Source organism: Ovis canadensis, chromosome 18, assembly GCF_042477335.2.
Source record: "Ovis canadensis isolate MfBH-ARS-UI-01 breed Bighorn chromosome 18, ARS-UI_OviCan_v2, whole genome shotgun sequence".
Taxonomy (NCBI): Eukaryota; Metazoa; Chordata; class Mammalia; order Artiodactyla; family Bovidae; genus Ovis; species Ovis canadensis.
This window is the reverse complement of record NC_091262.1, coordinates 62,620,618-62,634,714: the sequence shown is the minus strand read 5'-3', so window position 1 is coordinate 62,634,714 and position 14,097 is coordinate 62,620,618. Positions and strand designations below refer to the sequence as shown.

At 36.3% G+C, this 14,097-nt stretch overlaps 1 protein-coding gene across 1 annotated transcript in view; it reads left to right on the top strand.

Moving 5' to 3' along the window:
• Nucleotides 1-14,097, top strand: part of SEC23A (SEC23 homolog A, COPII coat complex component) — a 58,850-nt gene that overhangs the window by 30,334 nt on the left and 14,419 nt on the right. The window contains exons 14-17 of the mRNA XM_069558771.1: nt 3,711-3,864; nt 7,561-7,638; nt 9,329-9,490; nt 12,923-13,009. Coding sequence (XP_069414872.1) covers nt 3,711-3,864; nt 7,561-7,638; nt 9,329-9,490; nt 12,923-13,009 — 481 coding nt within the window. The remainder of the gene's footprint in view (nt 1-3,710; nt 3,865-7,560; nt 7,639-9,328; nt 9,491-12,922; nt 13,010-14,097) is intronic.

Here is a 14,097-nt window from a genome sequence, read left to right as displayed (position 1 = left end):
TAATTTCATTAATTTTGTAACTGAGCTGTATAAGGGAACTTTTTTATTCTTAGGAGAGACACACTGAGGTATTTAAGGAGAAGGTGATATATCTATCTTTAATTTACTCTCACAAAGTTTGGCAAAAGAAAAAGTGTGTGTGTACAAAGGAAGAGAGAATGGCAAAACAGAATGTTAAAGTGCTAACAATTGTTTAATGAATATATAGATGAATATATAGATCATTCTACTCATTTCTTTTATGTTTGAAATACTCTTAAAATGAAAAGTTTTAAAAAGAGGTTAATCTTTCAAGAGAAAGGGAACTTTTGTCATAAGAAATTTTTCATGGATTTATAGATCTTCAAATTCTTTTTGCTTCGAATTTTTGAGGCTATTTGTAGAGAGATACCATATGTGTTTTGATGCCATTTATATCATTGTGTCTCACCAAAGCACCTGCTTCTTCAAATTAACTTATCCTGGCCATTTTCAATAATCGAGTCTTAATTTTTTCCCTTTATTTATTAGAAATATGACTTTAGGGGCTGAGGCAAGTGCATTTGTTAAGTGAATAAACCATATGAAAGTAAAGGACTTAAGTTCCTGAGATACAGTCAAGTTATCCTGTGTTGTATAGAGAAAATAACTTTGATCTGGAAAGTTTGGTTTGAAACTACTGGTAAGAATCATAGTGAAAGAGTATTGAAAATACAGAAGACAGATTTTGCCATGTGAACAAACCCTTTAAACTTTAGGAATAAAATTTTAAATTTATGGCTAAATAACTTTTAAGTAGTAAATTTGTATGTGTTTGCTTGCTAATATATTTTTCACTGCTGAGCCATTTTGTTGTCAGGAGAAAAATGTTTCAGCAAGTGAATATCATGGTCGTACAAGTTGGGGAAATTCCCATTTAAAACAATTTTGCTTTTGAGAATTCCGTGGTGTTCTAGTGGTTCTAACCATTGGTACTTCAGCTGCTGTGGGCCCTGGTTCACTCCCTGGTTGCAGAACTAAGATTCTGCAAGCCCTGCTGTGTGGCCAAAAAAGCAACAGCTTTGTTTTTAGTTCTATGATATTTTTTCAGTTAAAAAGTAATTAAACTATTAGTATAATCACCAAGTGTTTAAATTGTACTAAAAATAACCTTTAAAATTATCAGTTCTTATTCCTTTATTCATTCTCATTGTTTTCTGCTTCTCGGTATTTCATTGCACTGAGATAATCTATGGCTATAAGTCACCTGGAAAATATTAAACAATTATTTGTCTACTTGAAAAAAAATTAAAAGCAGAGGGAAAAAGGAGAAGAATTTGAGTGCTGCTGCCTGAGTTTTCTTGGGATCCCTTCTTAGAGCTCTGAGTCATGTAAAAGTGGTTCAGCTTTTCATGAAGCTATAAGTATTGCTAGAATTTCTTTAAGTGAGGTACTTAGGAACAGGATCAGCTGAAGTATTAAAAAACTCTGCCTGTGAAATGTTAGACAAACAAACAAAAGCTATTGCTGGGTCTCCTTGTTATCAGCTTGACTGGATTAAATTTATAGAACAGATGAGTTTAATAAATTGTGCTGTTTTATATATAATAGCAAATGAATCACTTAGACTAAAATTTTACTTATTATTTTTGATTGGTTTTATTGTGTCATATGGAGATAAAAGAATACATAATAATTTTAATTAGGTAATTATTACTAATAATTGAATTAAAGACCAATGAGAAAAAATTCTGATACTTTATTCATTTTCCAGTTTAGGAAATGATAATTATTTAGCCTGGGAGAAAATTTTATTTTTTGTGTTTCCATTTTTCTGTTTTTATAAGATTAAAGATTTGATAAGATTGAAGAAATGAATTTTTTTTTTTTTGTGGACTAACAGGAAGTTTTATTCATTTCTAGGGGAATGCAAATAGGTAGTTAGTTTTTTTTAAATAAAATAAACATATTCTTACCATATATCCATCAATTGTATTCTTTGATATTTATCCAAATGAGTTGAAAATTTATGTCCATACAAAAACCTACACACAGATGTTTATAATAGTTCTGTTTGTAATTGGCAAAAGTTGGTAACAACCAAAATGTCTTTCATTAGGTAAATGGATAAATTTGGCATATAAAGAGAAATGAATTTTTAAAGTCAGATATACCAACCCATGTCAGTTCAGTTCAGTTCAGTTGCTCAGTCATGTCTGACTCTTTGCGACCCCATGGACTTCCAACTCTTTGCGACCCCATGGATTGCAGCACGCCAGGCCTCCCGGTCCATCACCAACCCCTGGAGCTTACTCAGATTCATGCCCATTCAGTCGGTGATGCCATCCAACCATCGCATCCTCTGTCGTTCCCTTTTCCTCCTGCTTTTAATCTTTCCCAGCATCAGGGTCTTTTCAAATGAGTCACTTCTTTGCATCAGGTGGCCAAAGTATTGGAGTTTCAGCTTCAACATCAGGCCTTCCAATGAATATTCAGGACTGATTTCCTTTAGGATGGACTGGTTGGATCTCCTTGAAGTCCAAAGGACTCTCAAGAGTCTTTTCCAACACCACAGTTCAAAAGCATCAGTTCTTTGGCGCTCAGTGTTCTTTATAGTCCAACTCTCACATCCATACATGACCACTGGAAAAACCATAGCCTTGACTAGACGGACCTTTGTTGGCAAAGTAATGTCTCTGCTTTTTGATATGCTGTCTAGGTTGGTCATAACTTTTCTTCCAAGGAGCAAATGTCTTTTAATTTCATGGCTTCAGTTATCATCTGCAGTGATTTTGAAGCCCCCAGAAATCAAGTCTGTCACTGTTTCCACTGTTTCTTCATCTATTTACCATGAAGTGATGGGACCAGATGCCATGATCTTCGTTTTCTGAATATTGAGCTTTAAGCCAACTTTTTCACTCTCCTCTTTCACTTTCATTAGGAGGCTCTTTAATTCTTCTTCACTTTCTGCCGTAAGGGTGGTGTCATCTCCATATCTGAGGTTATTGATATTTCTCCCGGCAATCTTGATTCCAGCTTGTGTTTCTTCCAGTCCAGCGTTTCTCATGATGTACTCTGCATGTAAGTTAAATAAGCACAGTGCCAATATAAAGCCTTGATGTACTCCTTTCCTGACTTGGAACCAATCTGTTGTTCCATGTCCAGTTCTAACTGTTGAATTTTCCATAGTTTGTTGTGATACCAACCCGTGTATCTGTGTGCATACGTATGCACATACCTGTGCTGTTATTTTTATGTATAATGATCTTAATGTTTTAAGGAATGTGTTTGGAAATGTACTGCTTCTGCGGACACTAGTGGTCAAGAACTTGCCTGCCAGTGCAGGAGCGGTAAGGGACACAAGTTTCATCCATGGGTCAGGAACATCCCCAGGAGGAGGGCATTGCAACTCACTCGAGTATTCTTTCCTGGAGAATCCCATGGACAGAGAAGCCTGGCGGGCTGCTGTCCATGGGGTGCAAAGAGTTGGACAGGACTGAAGCACCTAGGCACATGCAGTTATTTTAGAGGATTTTATTAGGTTTGGATGTTTTTTTCTGAAAAACAGTGAGTACTATACTGAAACTACTATTAGTGATTTTTTTAAACCTAATTTTTCTAGGTAATATTGGAATTTTGAAATATTGAAGTAATTTTCTGTATCTTTTAAATTTAAATCTGTGTAATAGCCAACTAAGGTATCATGAACATAGTAATTTAGCAGCAATTCTGTGTTTTCTTCTTGTTTTTAGCTGGGCAGATGCTCAAACTCAGATCCAAAACATTGCTGCATCTTTTGACCAGGAGGCAGCTGCCATTCTTATGGCTCGGCTGGCGATTTATAGAGCTGAAACTGAAGAAGGTCCAGATGTGCTTAGATGGCTAGACAGACAGCTCATTAGACTGGTAAGAAGTAAACATACTGTTCTGAATCGGTATGCATTTATTTATGGTCAGTGTTTTCTGATAATCTCTTTCAAAGGTACTTGACAGTGTAACTGAAGTACTGTGTGAGGGACTACTGATCAAGTTGCTGAGAAAGGCATAGTGATGAATAGTAGAGTTCATTGATCTCTTCCAGTAAATGAAAATGCCTTTCTTCCTTAAAATGAAGGAGTCACAATGATGTAACCTATTATTATTTGGGGGGACTGATACCAAATTAATTCCCAGTTTAATTGCTGTATTTGTTTTTACTGTATTTTTACATAGTTTCCTCCACTGCTGTGGTTTTAATTTTCTATTTTTATTTTAGTGGAAGTTTAAAGAGAAATTAATTAGAATATAAAAATTATACACATTAACAGACAAAACATAGACAAGTCTTTATTATCTGTGTCTAGGCTACCAAAGTATATGTTAGTAAAGTTGTTAAGAATGATAATTATACTTGGGCTTTAACATGTCAGGAACCCATTACTTGCGTTATGACCTAGAATGCTTGGTTAAGTTCTTAGTTAATGCTTCCTATTTACTCAGCAGCAAGTTTTTATGTTGTCTAAATTTTCATGTATATTTAAAACATTATTGAGGGAACCAGTCTTTGTTTAATAAAGGTAACCATTTTTGTAGCATCTTCCAGTGCTTTCCCTCTTTCACTTTTGAGGGCGTTTTTATGCTGGTGCCTCTTTGTAAAGAAAGCAGTGTTATGACAACATCAGCCTGTCTTTTTTTGACAAGAGTCATAAAACCTCTCTTGGAGCCAACCATTAATTGGACACCATCAGTACAAATGCCAGCATATTTTCTCCAAGGTAGACTTCGGTTTCCATATAAGAAGGTCAAAGCATTAAATATGTTTTGCCCTTTGCTTGTTTAGGGCAGCAGAAAAGTCCTCTGCAATTTCACTGTTATTTAGCAACTTGGCATGACATTGGTGAAATCTATTGACTTGTTTGCTTGATTAGGGAAGCTGTTATTTTTAAGGCAGTTATACAAACCTCTTCAACATCATGTAACATGTCATGAATGCATTCATTTTTTTGTATTGTTTTACAATGGAACCTTTCTAATTTCTCAGACTTCATCTTATCCTAGCATTTTACTTACTCTAATTTTACATGTGGTCATTATTAGGTTCTTATCCACTGTGTGACTTTTTCTTTTCTAGATAATAAATTTTTCTCTGAAATATCTTGTTTCCTGGGCTTTTTCACTGATTGTGACTATGTAATTTTAACAAATACTTTACTGCTTTGAGAATCTAAAAGCTGTTTGAAGTAATCACATTTATTTGTCATATGGTTATGATTTGTAGTGAAGTACTTTTCTCCGTTTTGCTGGAGCTGTCACTGCTTTTGTAGGTTATGACATATGACACAAAATTGGATAGTACAACTTGGGTTATCAACTTGTGTAAAACCCACTGATAAGTAGCTTTCAGTGTGAAGCTGGACTTTTTCTGGTATACTGGTAGGACCAGGCACTTTAGTTGTGCTGTTTTTAAGGACTGCTTCCATCATTACCATTTTCTTACAGAGGTTAGGCTTTGACCCTTTGGGCCCATTTATGTGGCTGGCTTTGTGCATAACTAATAGCTGAATTAAAGACTAAAGTTCTTAGAAGTGTTGTTATTTTCTCCGAGAAAATTGTGTTACTGTAGCTTTATTTGCCCAATCTTACTACTACTAAATAACTGAAACAGTGGATCTTTGATATACCTCCTTTTTGCTTCAGTTTTTTTTTTTTCTCATTTGTGGTAGTGTTCTGGTTGGGTTGTAAATAAGAACTCCTCACAATTCCAGTAATTAATGCTAGGGCATTTGAGTGTTCAATAAAATTTTAAACAGTAACCCAAAGATTAGAAATTTATGTATGTGAATATTACACAAAATTTATATTGTTATCTGTGGCATAGGCAATATTTATAAAAATAAGTTAATATGTATTTAACCTCTGGATGAAAAAGGACTTTAAATATGAAACATAATCAGGAGCCATGAATAAAAATATTATAAGATTTATTACATTCAAATGAAACACAAGTCTGAAAAAAAAAAAAAGAAACACAAGGCTGTGTGGTTAAAAATACCATTAGCACAATTTATTACCAACTTTATTACATGTATGGTAGCATGTGAAAATTTTCATCTATAAGAGCTATTGCAAATCAGTAGTATTGGGGTAAAAGATAAGCAAAGATCATGGACAAGGAATTAGCAAAAGAAGGAATGCAGTGACCAATAAAAATGAAAACGAAAAACATGAAAAAGTTGCTGATCTCTTAATAAAATCAAACGATGTGTGACATGGCTTTTCTGAAGAATCTTTTCGATGTGTTTGATGTTCTGGATCTCCAGTATATTTTATATTTTTGACCAGTGCTTCCAGGAGAACTTTTACAATGGCGGAAATGTTCTGTCATCGGCACTGTCCATTATGGAACTACTGCCGACATGTGGCTCTTGAGTCCTTGAAATATGGCTAGTGCAACTGAGAAGCTGGATTTTAATTTAATTTGAATTAATTTGAATTTATCATAGCTAGTGGCTTTCATATTGGACAGTGAAAATTATTATCCTAATCTATAAGTTTTATCAGTGAGATGTTGTTAGGGCGCATTGTCTCAGAAATACTCTGATTCCCAGATACCAAGATCTATTTTCTGAGGATTAGTGCTGCGACTGCAGCTTTTTTATCCTTTGGCTAGCTGTGGTTCTGAAATGATTTTTCCTGAAAGCCAAAAATGTGATCAAACCAATTATGCCTTTTATGTGTTCCTTATGGCACAGATAGCTATGTAAATGATTTAGCTGAACATTTTAGGCTACGAAAGCCCTGTACTACTTTCAGCAGTGAACCTTTTGTTACTTTTTGCTTGTTATTTTTGCCCTTGATCATATGCAAGTACTGATAGAGGTTGCCAGGAAGCAGACCAGTTACATAAGTACTATAGAAACTTTTCAGGTCAGAGACTTTGCTGAGGAACAAAGAGGAAGTTCCCATTTACTGAGTGCTTAGTGTCAGGCATTGTGCTGCGCACTTTCTCCTGTGGATTATCTCAGTTATTTTGATGCCTTTTGTTATATTATCATGGAGGGTTTACTTCCCTGTTGCTAGAGTATGTGTCTCCTTTATTGCCTTTTAGTTTCTGCCTTTGTGTTCTTTCTTTACTGGTTTACCTGTTGATCTTGATTTTCTTTTCCTCAGTAGCTCTTTCTTTTTGGCATTTTTTCAAGTGTACCCAATTTTATACCATCATTTTGCCTTTAGAGCCACTATGGTATCTTGACAGTACATCTTTCTGTCTGTAGACTGTTGTCTTTTTTAGGTAGGGTCTTAGGGGGCACATATTGAGCTTTTGGGGCCATCACCCAGAGCTCTTCATTTGCTATCAGAGACACTTAGTTTAAAAAAATTCAAACACTTTTAAGATGAGTTGTTCTGCACTGAAGCAAATGTATTGTTTGCTTCCAAAATTAAAATTTCTGTCTTTTTTTGGTAATCATTCTCTTGGTAAGTCTATAAATAATATCCCAGTTTTATCCTGTATCAAGTATCTGCCTCCTAAAGAGAATAACTTTTTAAAAATAGAAAACACATAGGCAGAAGTTTTAGCTCTGTGCCAGAGAATGTATTATTAACAAGTTTTATTTTATTTAGTGTCAGAAGTTTGGCGAGTATCACAAAGATGATCCAAGTTCCTTCAGATTTTCAGAAACTTTCTCTCTTTATCCACAGGTGAGTAGACAGAAGATCTGTGTTCTTAGTGTTGACAGTAGTGTTGGGTCTCACTTTTCCTGTTTTCTTTTATTATTTTACAGGATTATTCTTTTGGTTAGGTTTTAAGTTTTGAGATAGCTAAGAAAATAGTATTATGATTGAATAGTTAGTGAAAAGTAAGTAGTATTTTTATGATAACCTTGAATATAGCATATATTTGTGGTGAGTAGAGATTTACACCAAAACCTTATTGGGGAGCATAATTTGGTATGAAGCAGATTAGCTTTCCATCTGATAAAAGGGATCTAACTAATTGCAGTACTGCCAAAAGGAAGTAATTTTAACAGTCTGCTAGTCTTATGGTATCGTTGCCTGAGGACAGCTTTATGGAGACATCCCAGATAAACAGAAAAGAACCTTTATCTTACAGAACCTTTCTACTTGGATAGTGGAGTCTATCTGTCTGTTATTTTGGTAGATATTCTTTAAAGTATAGGTTTATATGATGAGTAATAGAGATAATATTTATTCAACTGAGTATATACGAAGTGCAAGTAATTTAGGAGAATAAAGATGGTTGACATGGATTCTGTTTTCAAGGAGCTTTCATTTTGAAGGGTGAGATCTGTAATATATGTAAACAATGCAGAAAAGAAAGTGAGATTCAACACTACAAGAGAGACACAATATTTAAAGGAAACTCTAAAGAATCCTTCCAAATGGATTATTTGGTATATCTTTATGGAACAAGTGGTATTTTATTTTACCTTAACCTGGAGAGATGATTAATATTGAGATACGGAAATTCAAATTTTTGCTCCTCACAAAAACTTTGTTTAAAGCTTCGACCTTCTTTTCAGAGATACTCTTATTTTTTGAAAATATTTTATTGATCTGTAACCTAGAAACTCCATGTTTCTAGGGGGAGACTTCCCCAAGTCTCTGGTTGAGATTTTGGAGAATTAGAATAAGGCAGAGTCTACTTGTCTTAATGGAGAAGGGAATGGCTACCCACTCCAGTATTCTTTCCTGGAGAATTCCATGGACAGAGGAGCCTGGCAGGCTATATATAGTCCATGGGGTTGAAAAGATTCAGGCACAACTAAGTGACTGTCACTCACTCACTTGTCTTAAGGGAGGCAACCCTTTGTGTTTTGAGAATTCTTGGACCTCACTTCATATCAGGAAATAGTGAGGGAATTGAGGGCATTCGTCTAAGTTATTGTTGTTTAGTCACTAAGTCATGTGCAATTCCTTTGTGACCCTGTGGATTGTAGCTTGCCAGACTCCTCCGTCCTTGGAATTCTCCAGGCAAGAATACTGGAGTGGGTTGCCATTTCCTTCTCCAGGGGATCTTCCATCTGAGGAATTGAAACTGTGTCTCCTGCATTGGCAGGCAGATTCTTTACCACTGAGGCACCAGGGAAGCCTTTAGTCTAAATATTTGACTTAAATCCAAACAAGGGGTTTTTGTCCCTAGTCTTGTTTTTCTTTTGAGTCATCTCTTTTACTTTTTAGCTGTTGTTGAGTTGCATTTTTAAGTAACTGATAAATATCATGGGTAAGATTCTGAGAAATACAATTTAGAATGTTCTTATTGTAAGTTGTTTTTTTGTCTTCATAGTTGTAATAAAATGTGTTCATAGTAGTAAACTTCTGTTGCCATATTAAAATCAGTAAAAGCTATCTCGCATGTTTTATCTTGTAGTTTATGTTTCATTTAAGAAGATCTCCTTTCTTGCAAGTTTTCAACAATAGTCCTGATGAGAGTTCATATTATCGTCACCACTTTATGCGTCAAGACTTGACCCAGTCTCTCATCATGATTCAGCCTATTCTGTACGCTTATTCTTTTAGTGGACCACCAGAGGTAAGAGGGGTAGAAAAAGAAATTGGTTTTGTTACTGTGCTGTGTGCTATTAAAACAACTAGGTTTTTCTTGAAATATATTTATTAAATATGAGAATTTAATGCAAACATGAATATCTTGTTATTCATATATACTCAATATTTATGAGTGCTTACTATATGCTAGATAAAATGCTAGGCTATATTAGGAAATTATTTTAAAAAATAAATAGCTATAAGAGACTTACTATTTATTAAAAAAAAGTTTTAAACAGACTTATTAAAGATCATTTTGTCTAGTCATTGGGTTGATGAAAATCCTATAGGGCTCATGACTAGTCTTATGTCTTTACCAATGTCTTACAGTTGATGATGATTCTAGAAACTGTATTCCAGAGTTTAGTGTCTGACAATTAGGGCATTCTGTATAAATAAAACCTCTTGTTTTAATACAGTCCCATTCTCCTATAGTCTTTTGGAACATAAGATATAGTTGATTGTAAAAATATATACTCAGAAAAATGATAAAGCTATCCATTTTGCCTTCTTAGCGAACTGTCCCAATTATTTTAACCTATTTTCAAATAGATAGTTTTTCTGTTTCATGATTAAAGCAATTTGTTTACTTAAAAGTATGTAATGACTGTATTTGAAAATAATAACTTTAGGAAGGGTCAGTATAAAGAGAATATAATATCTATTGGTTAAAGATCTCTAATGCTGCCTTCACTTTTGTAAAAAAATAGTGGGTAGAAAGTTATATTTTGTTGCTATTTTTTAAAGTAATTTGTCATAGTTTTTACTTTTCTAGAAAATGCATTTTTAATTGGTCTAGCTATACATTTGGTCTCATAGTTGTTTGAATGAGGAAAGTAAGTCTTAGAAATACTTTTTTTTTTTAAATTTCATAGTAATATATGTAAGTTGTAAACATGTGGAAAATGTCAAAAACTGTTTAGAAGAAAAATGGAATCGCACTGCCTGCTCCTGTCAGATTTCAAACTCTCCATTTAATCCATGAATCCCTTTCATTTCTTAAGGCTTTGCATTTGAAGTTATCCTCTTTCTCTTCTGCATTGTCACTCCTCTCCTCATGATCATTCTCATTAACATAGAAGCCTTAGTGTCACTCCTGTTAAACAAAAGCCCCTGGACTTCACATTGTCTCTAATTGCCGCCTCATTGCTCTGGTCCCAGTCACGGCTAAATGCAGAGAGTTCCTTGTTGCTTATATGTTCCCACGTTACATTCTCTTCTCAGCCTATATTAGTCAGACTCTTGTCCCTGAGATTATCCTGAAACAACTCTTATCAAGGCCACCAAGCCCTTGTCTTGTTGGAACTCACACAGCATTTACACAGTGAGGACTCTCCTTGAAAACCTTCTGCTCTAGGCTTCTCCAAGGGCTTCCCTGGTGGCTCAGAGGTTAAAGCGTCTGCCTGCAGTGCAGAAGACCTGGGTTCAATCCCTAGGTCGGGAAGATCCCCTGGAGAAGGAAATGGCAACCCACTCCAGTACTCTTGCCTGGAGAATCCCATGGACAGAGGAGCCTGGTGGGCTACAGTTCATGGTATCACAAAGAGTCAGACATGACTGAGTGACTTCACTTTCACTTTCACCTTTCACTTTCTCCAGTGCCTACAGCACCTACTGGTTTTCCTTTTCCTCACTGCCTGTTCCTTCTCAGACTCCCCCTGCTGGCTTCTCCCTTTCTGAACTCTAAATGTTGGTGTGCTCCAGGCTCAACCTCTGGCTTCTCTAGATTCCCTTGAAGTGGTGCAGTCTAATTACATAGCTCTAATTGCCATCTTCATGCATGTGATACCCAAATGTATGTCAGTTCAGGCCACTTCCTTCTATTTCATATTCAGAACTATGTTTCCATCTCCAAATTTTCTCTGTCCAAAGCCTTTCCCCTCTCAGTGGTGCTGCACACCATCAGACTTAAGAGTCATCTCTGATTTCCTCTTGACTAGACTCGCATGCTAGTAAAGTAATGCTCAAAATTCTCCAAGCCAGGCTTCAGCAGTACGTGAACCGTGAACTCCCTGATGTTCAAGCTGGTTTTAGAAAAGGCAGAGGAACCAGAGATCAAATTGACAACATCCGCTGGATCATGGAAAAAGCAAGAGAGTTCCAGAAAAACATCTATTTCTACTTTATTGACTATGCCAAAGCCTTTGACTGTGTGGATCACAATAAACTGTGGAAAATTCTGAGAGAGATGGGAATGCCAAGACCACCTGACCTGCCTCTTGAGAAATCTGTATGCAGGTCAGGAAGCAACAGTCAGAACTGGACATGGAACAACAGACTGGTTCCAAACAGGAAAAGGAGTATGTCAAGGCTGTATATTGTCACCCTGCTTATTTAACTTCTATGCAGAGTACATCATGAGAAACAGTGGACTGGAAGAAACACAAGCTGGAATCAAGATTGCCAGGAGAAATATCAATAACCTCAGCTATGCAGATGACACCACCCTTATGGCAGAAAGTGAAGAGGAGCTAAAAAGCCTCTTGATGAAAGTGAAAGAGGAGAGTGAAAAAGTTGGCTTAAAGCTCAACATTCAGAAAACTAAGATCATGGCATCTGGTCCCATCACTTCATGGGAAATAGATGGGGAAACAGTGGAAACAGTGTGAGACTTTATTTTTGGGGGCTCCAAAATCACTGGAGATGGTGACTGCAGCCATGAAATTAAAAGATGCTTACTCCTTGGAAGAAAAGTTATGACCAACCTAGATAGCATATTCAAAAGCAGAGACACTACTTGGCTGACTAAGGTCCGTCTAGTCAAGACTATGGTTTTTCCAGTAGTCATGTATGGATGTGAGAGTTGGACTGTGAAGAAGGCTGAGCGCCAAAGAATTGATGCTTCTGAACTGTGGTGCTGGAGAAGACTCTTGAGAGTCCCTTGGACTGCAAGGAGATCCAGCCAGTCCATTCTGAAGGAGATCAGCCCTGGGATTTCTTTGGAAGGAATGATGCTAAAGCTGAAACTCCAGTACTTTGGCCACCTCATGCGAAGAGTTGACTCATTGGAAAAGACTCTGATGCTGGGAGGGATTGGGAGCAGGAGGAGAAAGGGATGACAGAGGATGAGATGGCTGGATGGCATCAGGGACTCGATGGACGTGAGTCTGAGTGAACTCCAGGAGATGGTGATGGACAGAGAGGCCTGGTGTGTTGCGATTCATGGGGTCTCAAAGAGTCGGACATGACTGAGCGACTGAACTGAACTGAACTGAGACTCTGTTTTCAGTTGTTACTTCAGTTTAGTGATTCCTCAGAAAATTAAATTGAAACATCCTTTAAGAATTCATAATAGCAAGAGGTTTTAAGTAGTAAGATAATACATTTAAAAAATTTAAAAGATTCTAAAAAGATCAGTTTTGTATTTTTAAGTAATTAATTTTTCCTTCTTCCTCTTTCATTATTATCCTCACATCAGCCAGTTCTTCTTGATAGCAGCAGCATTCTTGCAGATCGTATTCTCCTCATGGACACATTTTTCCAGATTTTGATTTATCATGGTGAGGTAAGATTCCCTTGTGTTTAAAGCTATGCATGTAGTTTCAGTAAATTCATATTTTAGTTCATATTGCTAGAAGCTTTCCTTCCTTTGCTATATGACTAGTGTCTCCTCTATGATAAACTTTATTTCCACTTTTATTAAGTTATGTGTAAAATGCGATTCTTCCTTCTGTGAATTTTTAGACTTAATTTGCAGTTGACCTGTCTGTGGTTATTTTGTCCGTCTGTCTGCACATAATTGGAGAAATGAATTTGATACAAAGCATAGCTGTGAAAGTAAGAGTGAGCATATCATACTTTTGGGTTTTACCTGAAGACACTTAGAAGGGAAAAGTCAGTAGGCGGGCTTTCCTTTTTATTATTTCATGTGTCCATTTAAAAAGTATTCTGGGACTTCCCTGGTGGTCCAGTGGTTAAGACTCCATACTCCCAATGCAGGGGGCTAGGTTTTATCCCTGGTTAGGGAGCTAGAGCCTGCATGGTGCAACCAAAACCCTACACAGACCTCATCCCCACCCTCCAAATATTCCACACAAAGTATTTAAAGTAAAGAAAAAATTCAGTTGATCTTAAAGATTTCATTTAAAGCACAAGCTAATTAAAATTTATAACTTAATTGGATAGGTAAATGATTGCAAAGAGCAGACTACTTGAGTAGCAATTGAGTTAATCTAGGTTATTTAGCATAACTCTATTCATTCCTGTATTTATTCATTCAGGCGGTATTTAAGTGCTTCCTCTGTGTAAGAAAGCACTGAAATCTAGATACTTTGAGAAATACAGATCTCCTTTTTCATAAACTTATACTCAAGGTTATAGTCTAGTATTCAGGTAACTTGTGCAGATATATTTTTCCAGTGTTATAACTGTAAATGATTAGATTTGCACTGTAATAGAGAAGGGGCTTTCCAGGTGGTGCTAGTGGTAAAGAACCCACCTGCCAGTGCAGGAGACATAGGAGACATAACCCAGGGTTCGATCCCTGGGTTAGGAAGATGCCCTGGAGGAAGGCAAAGCAATCCACTCCAGTATTCTTGCCTGGAGAATCCCATGGACAGAGGAGCCTGGCGGTCTGCAGTCCATAAGGTTGCC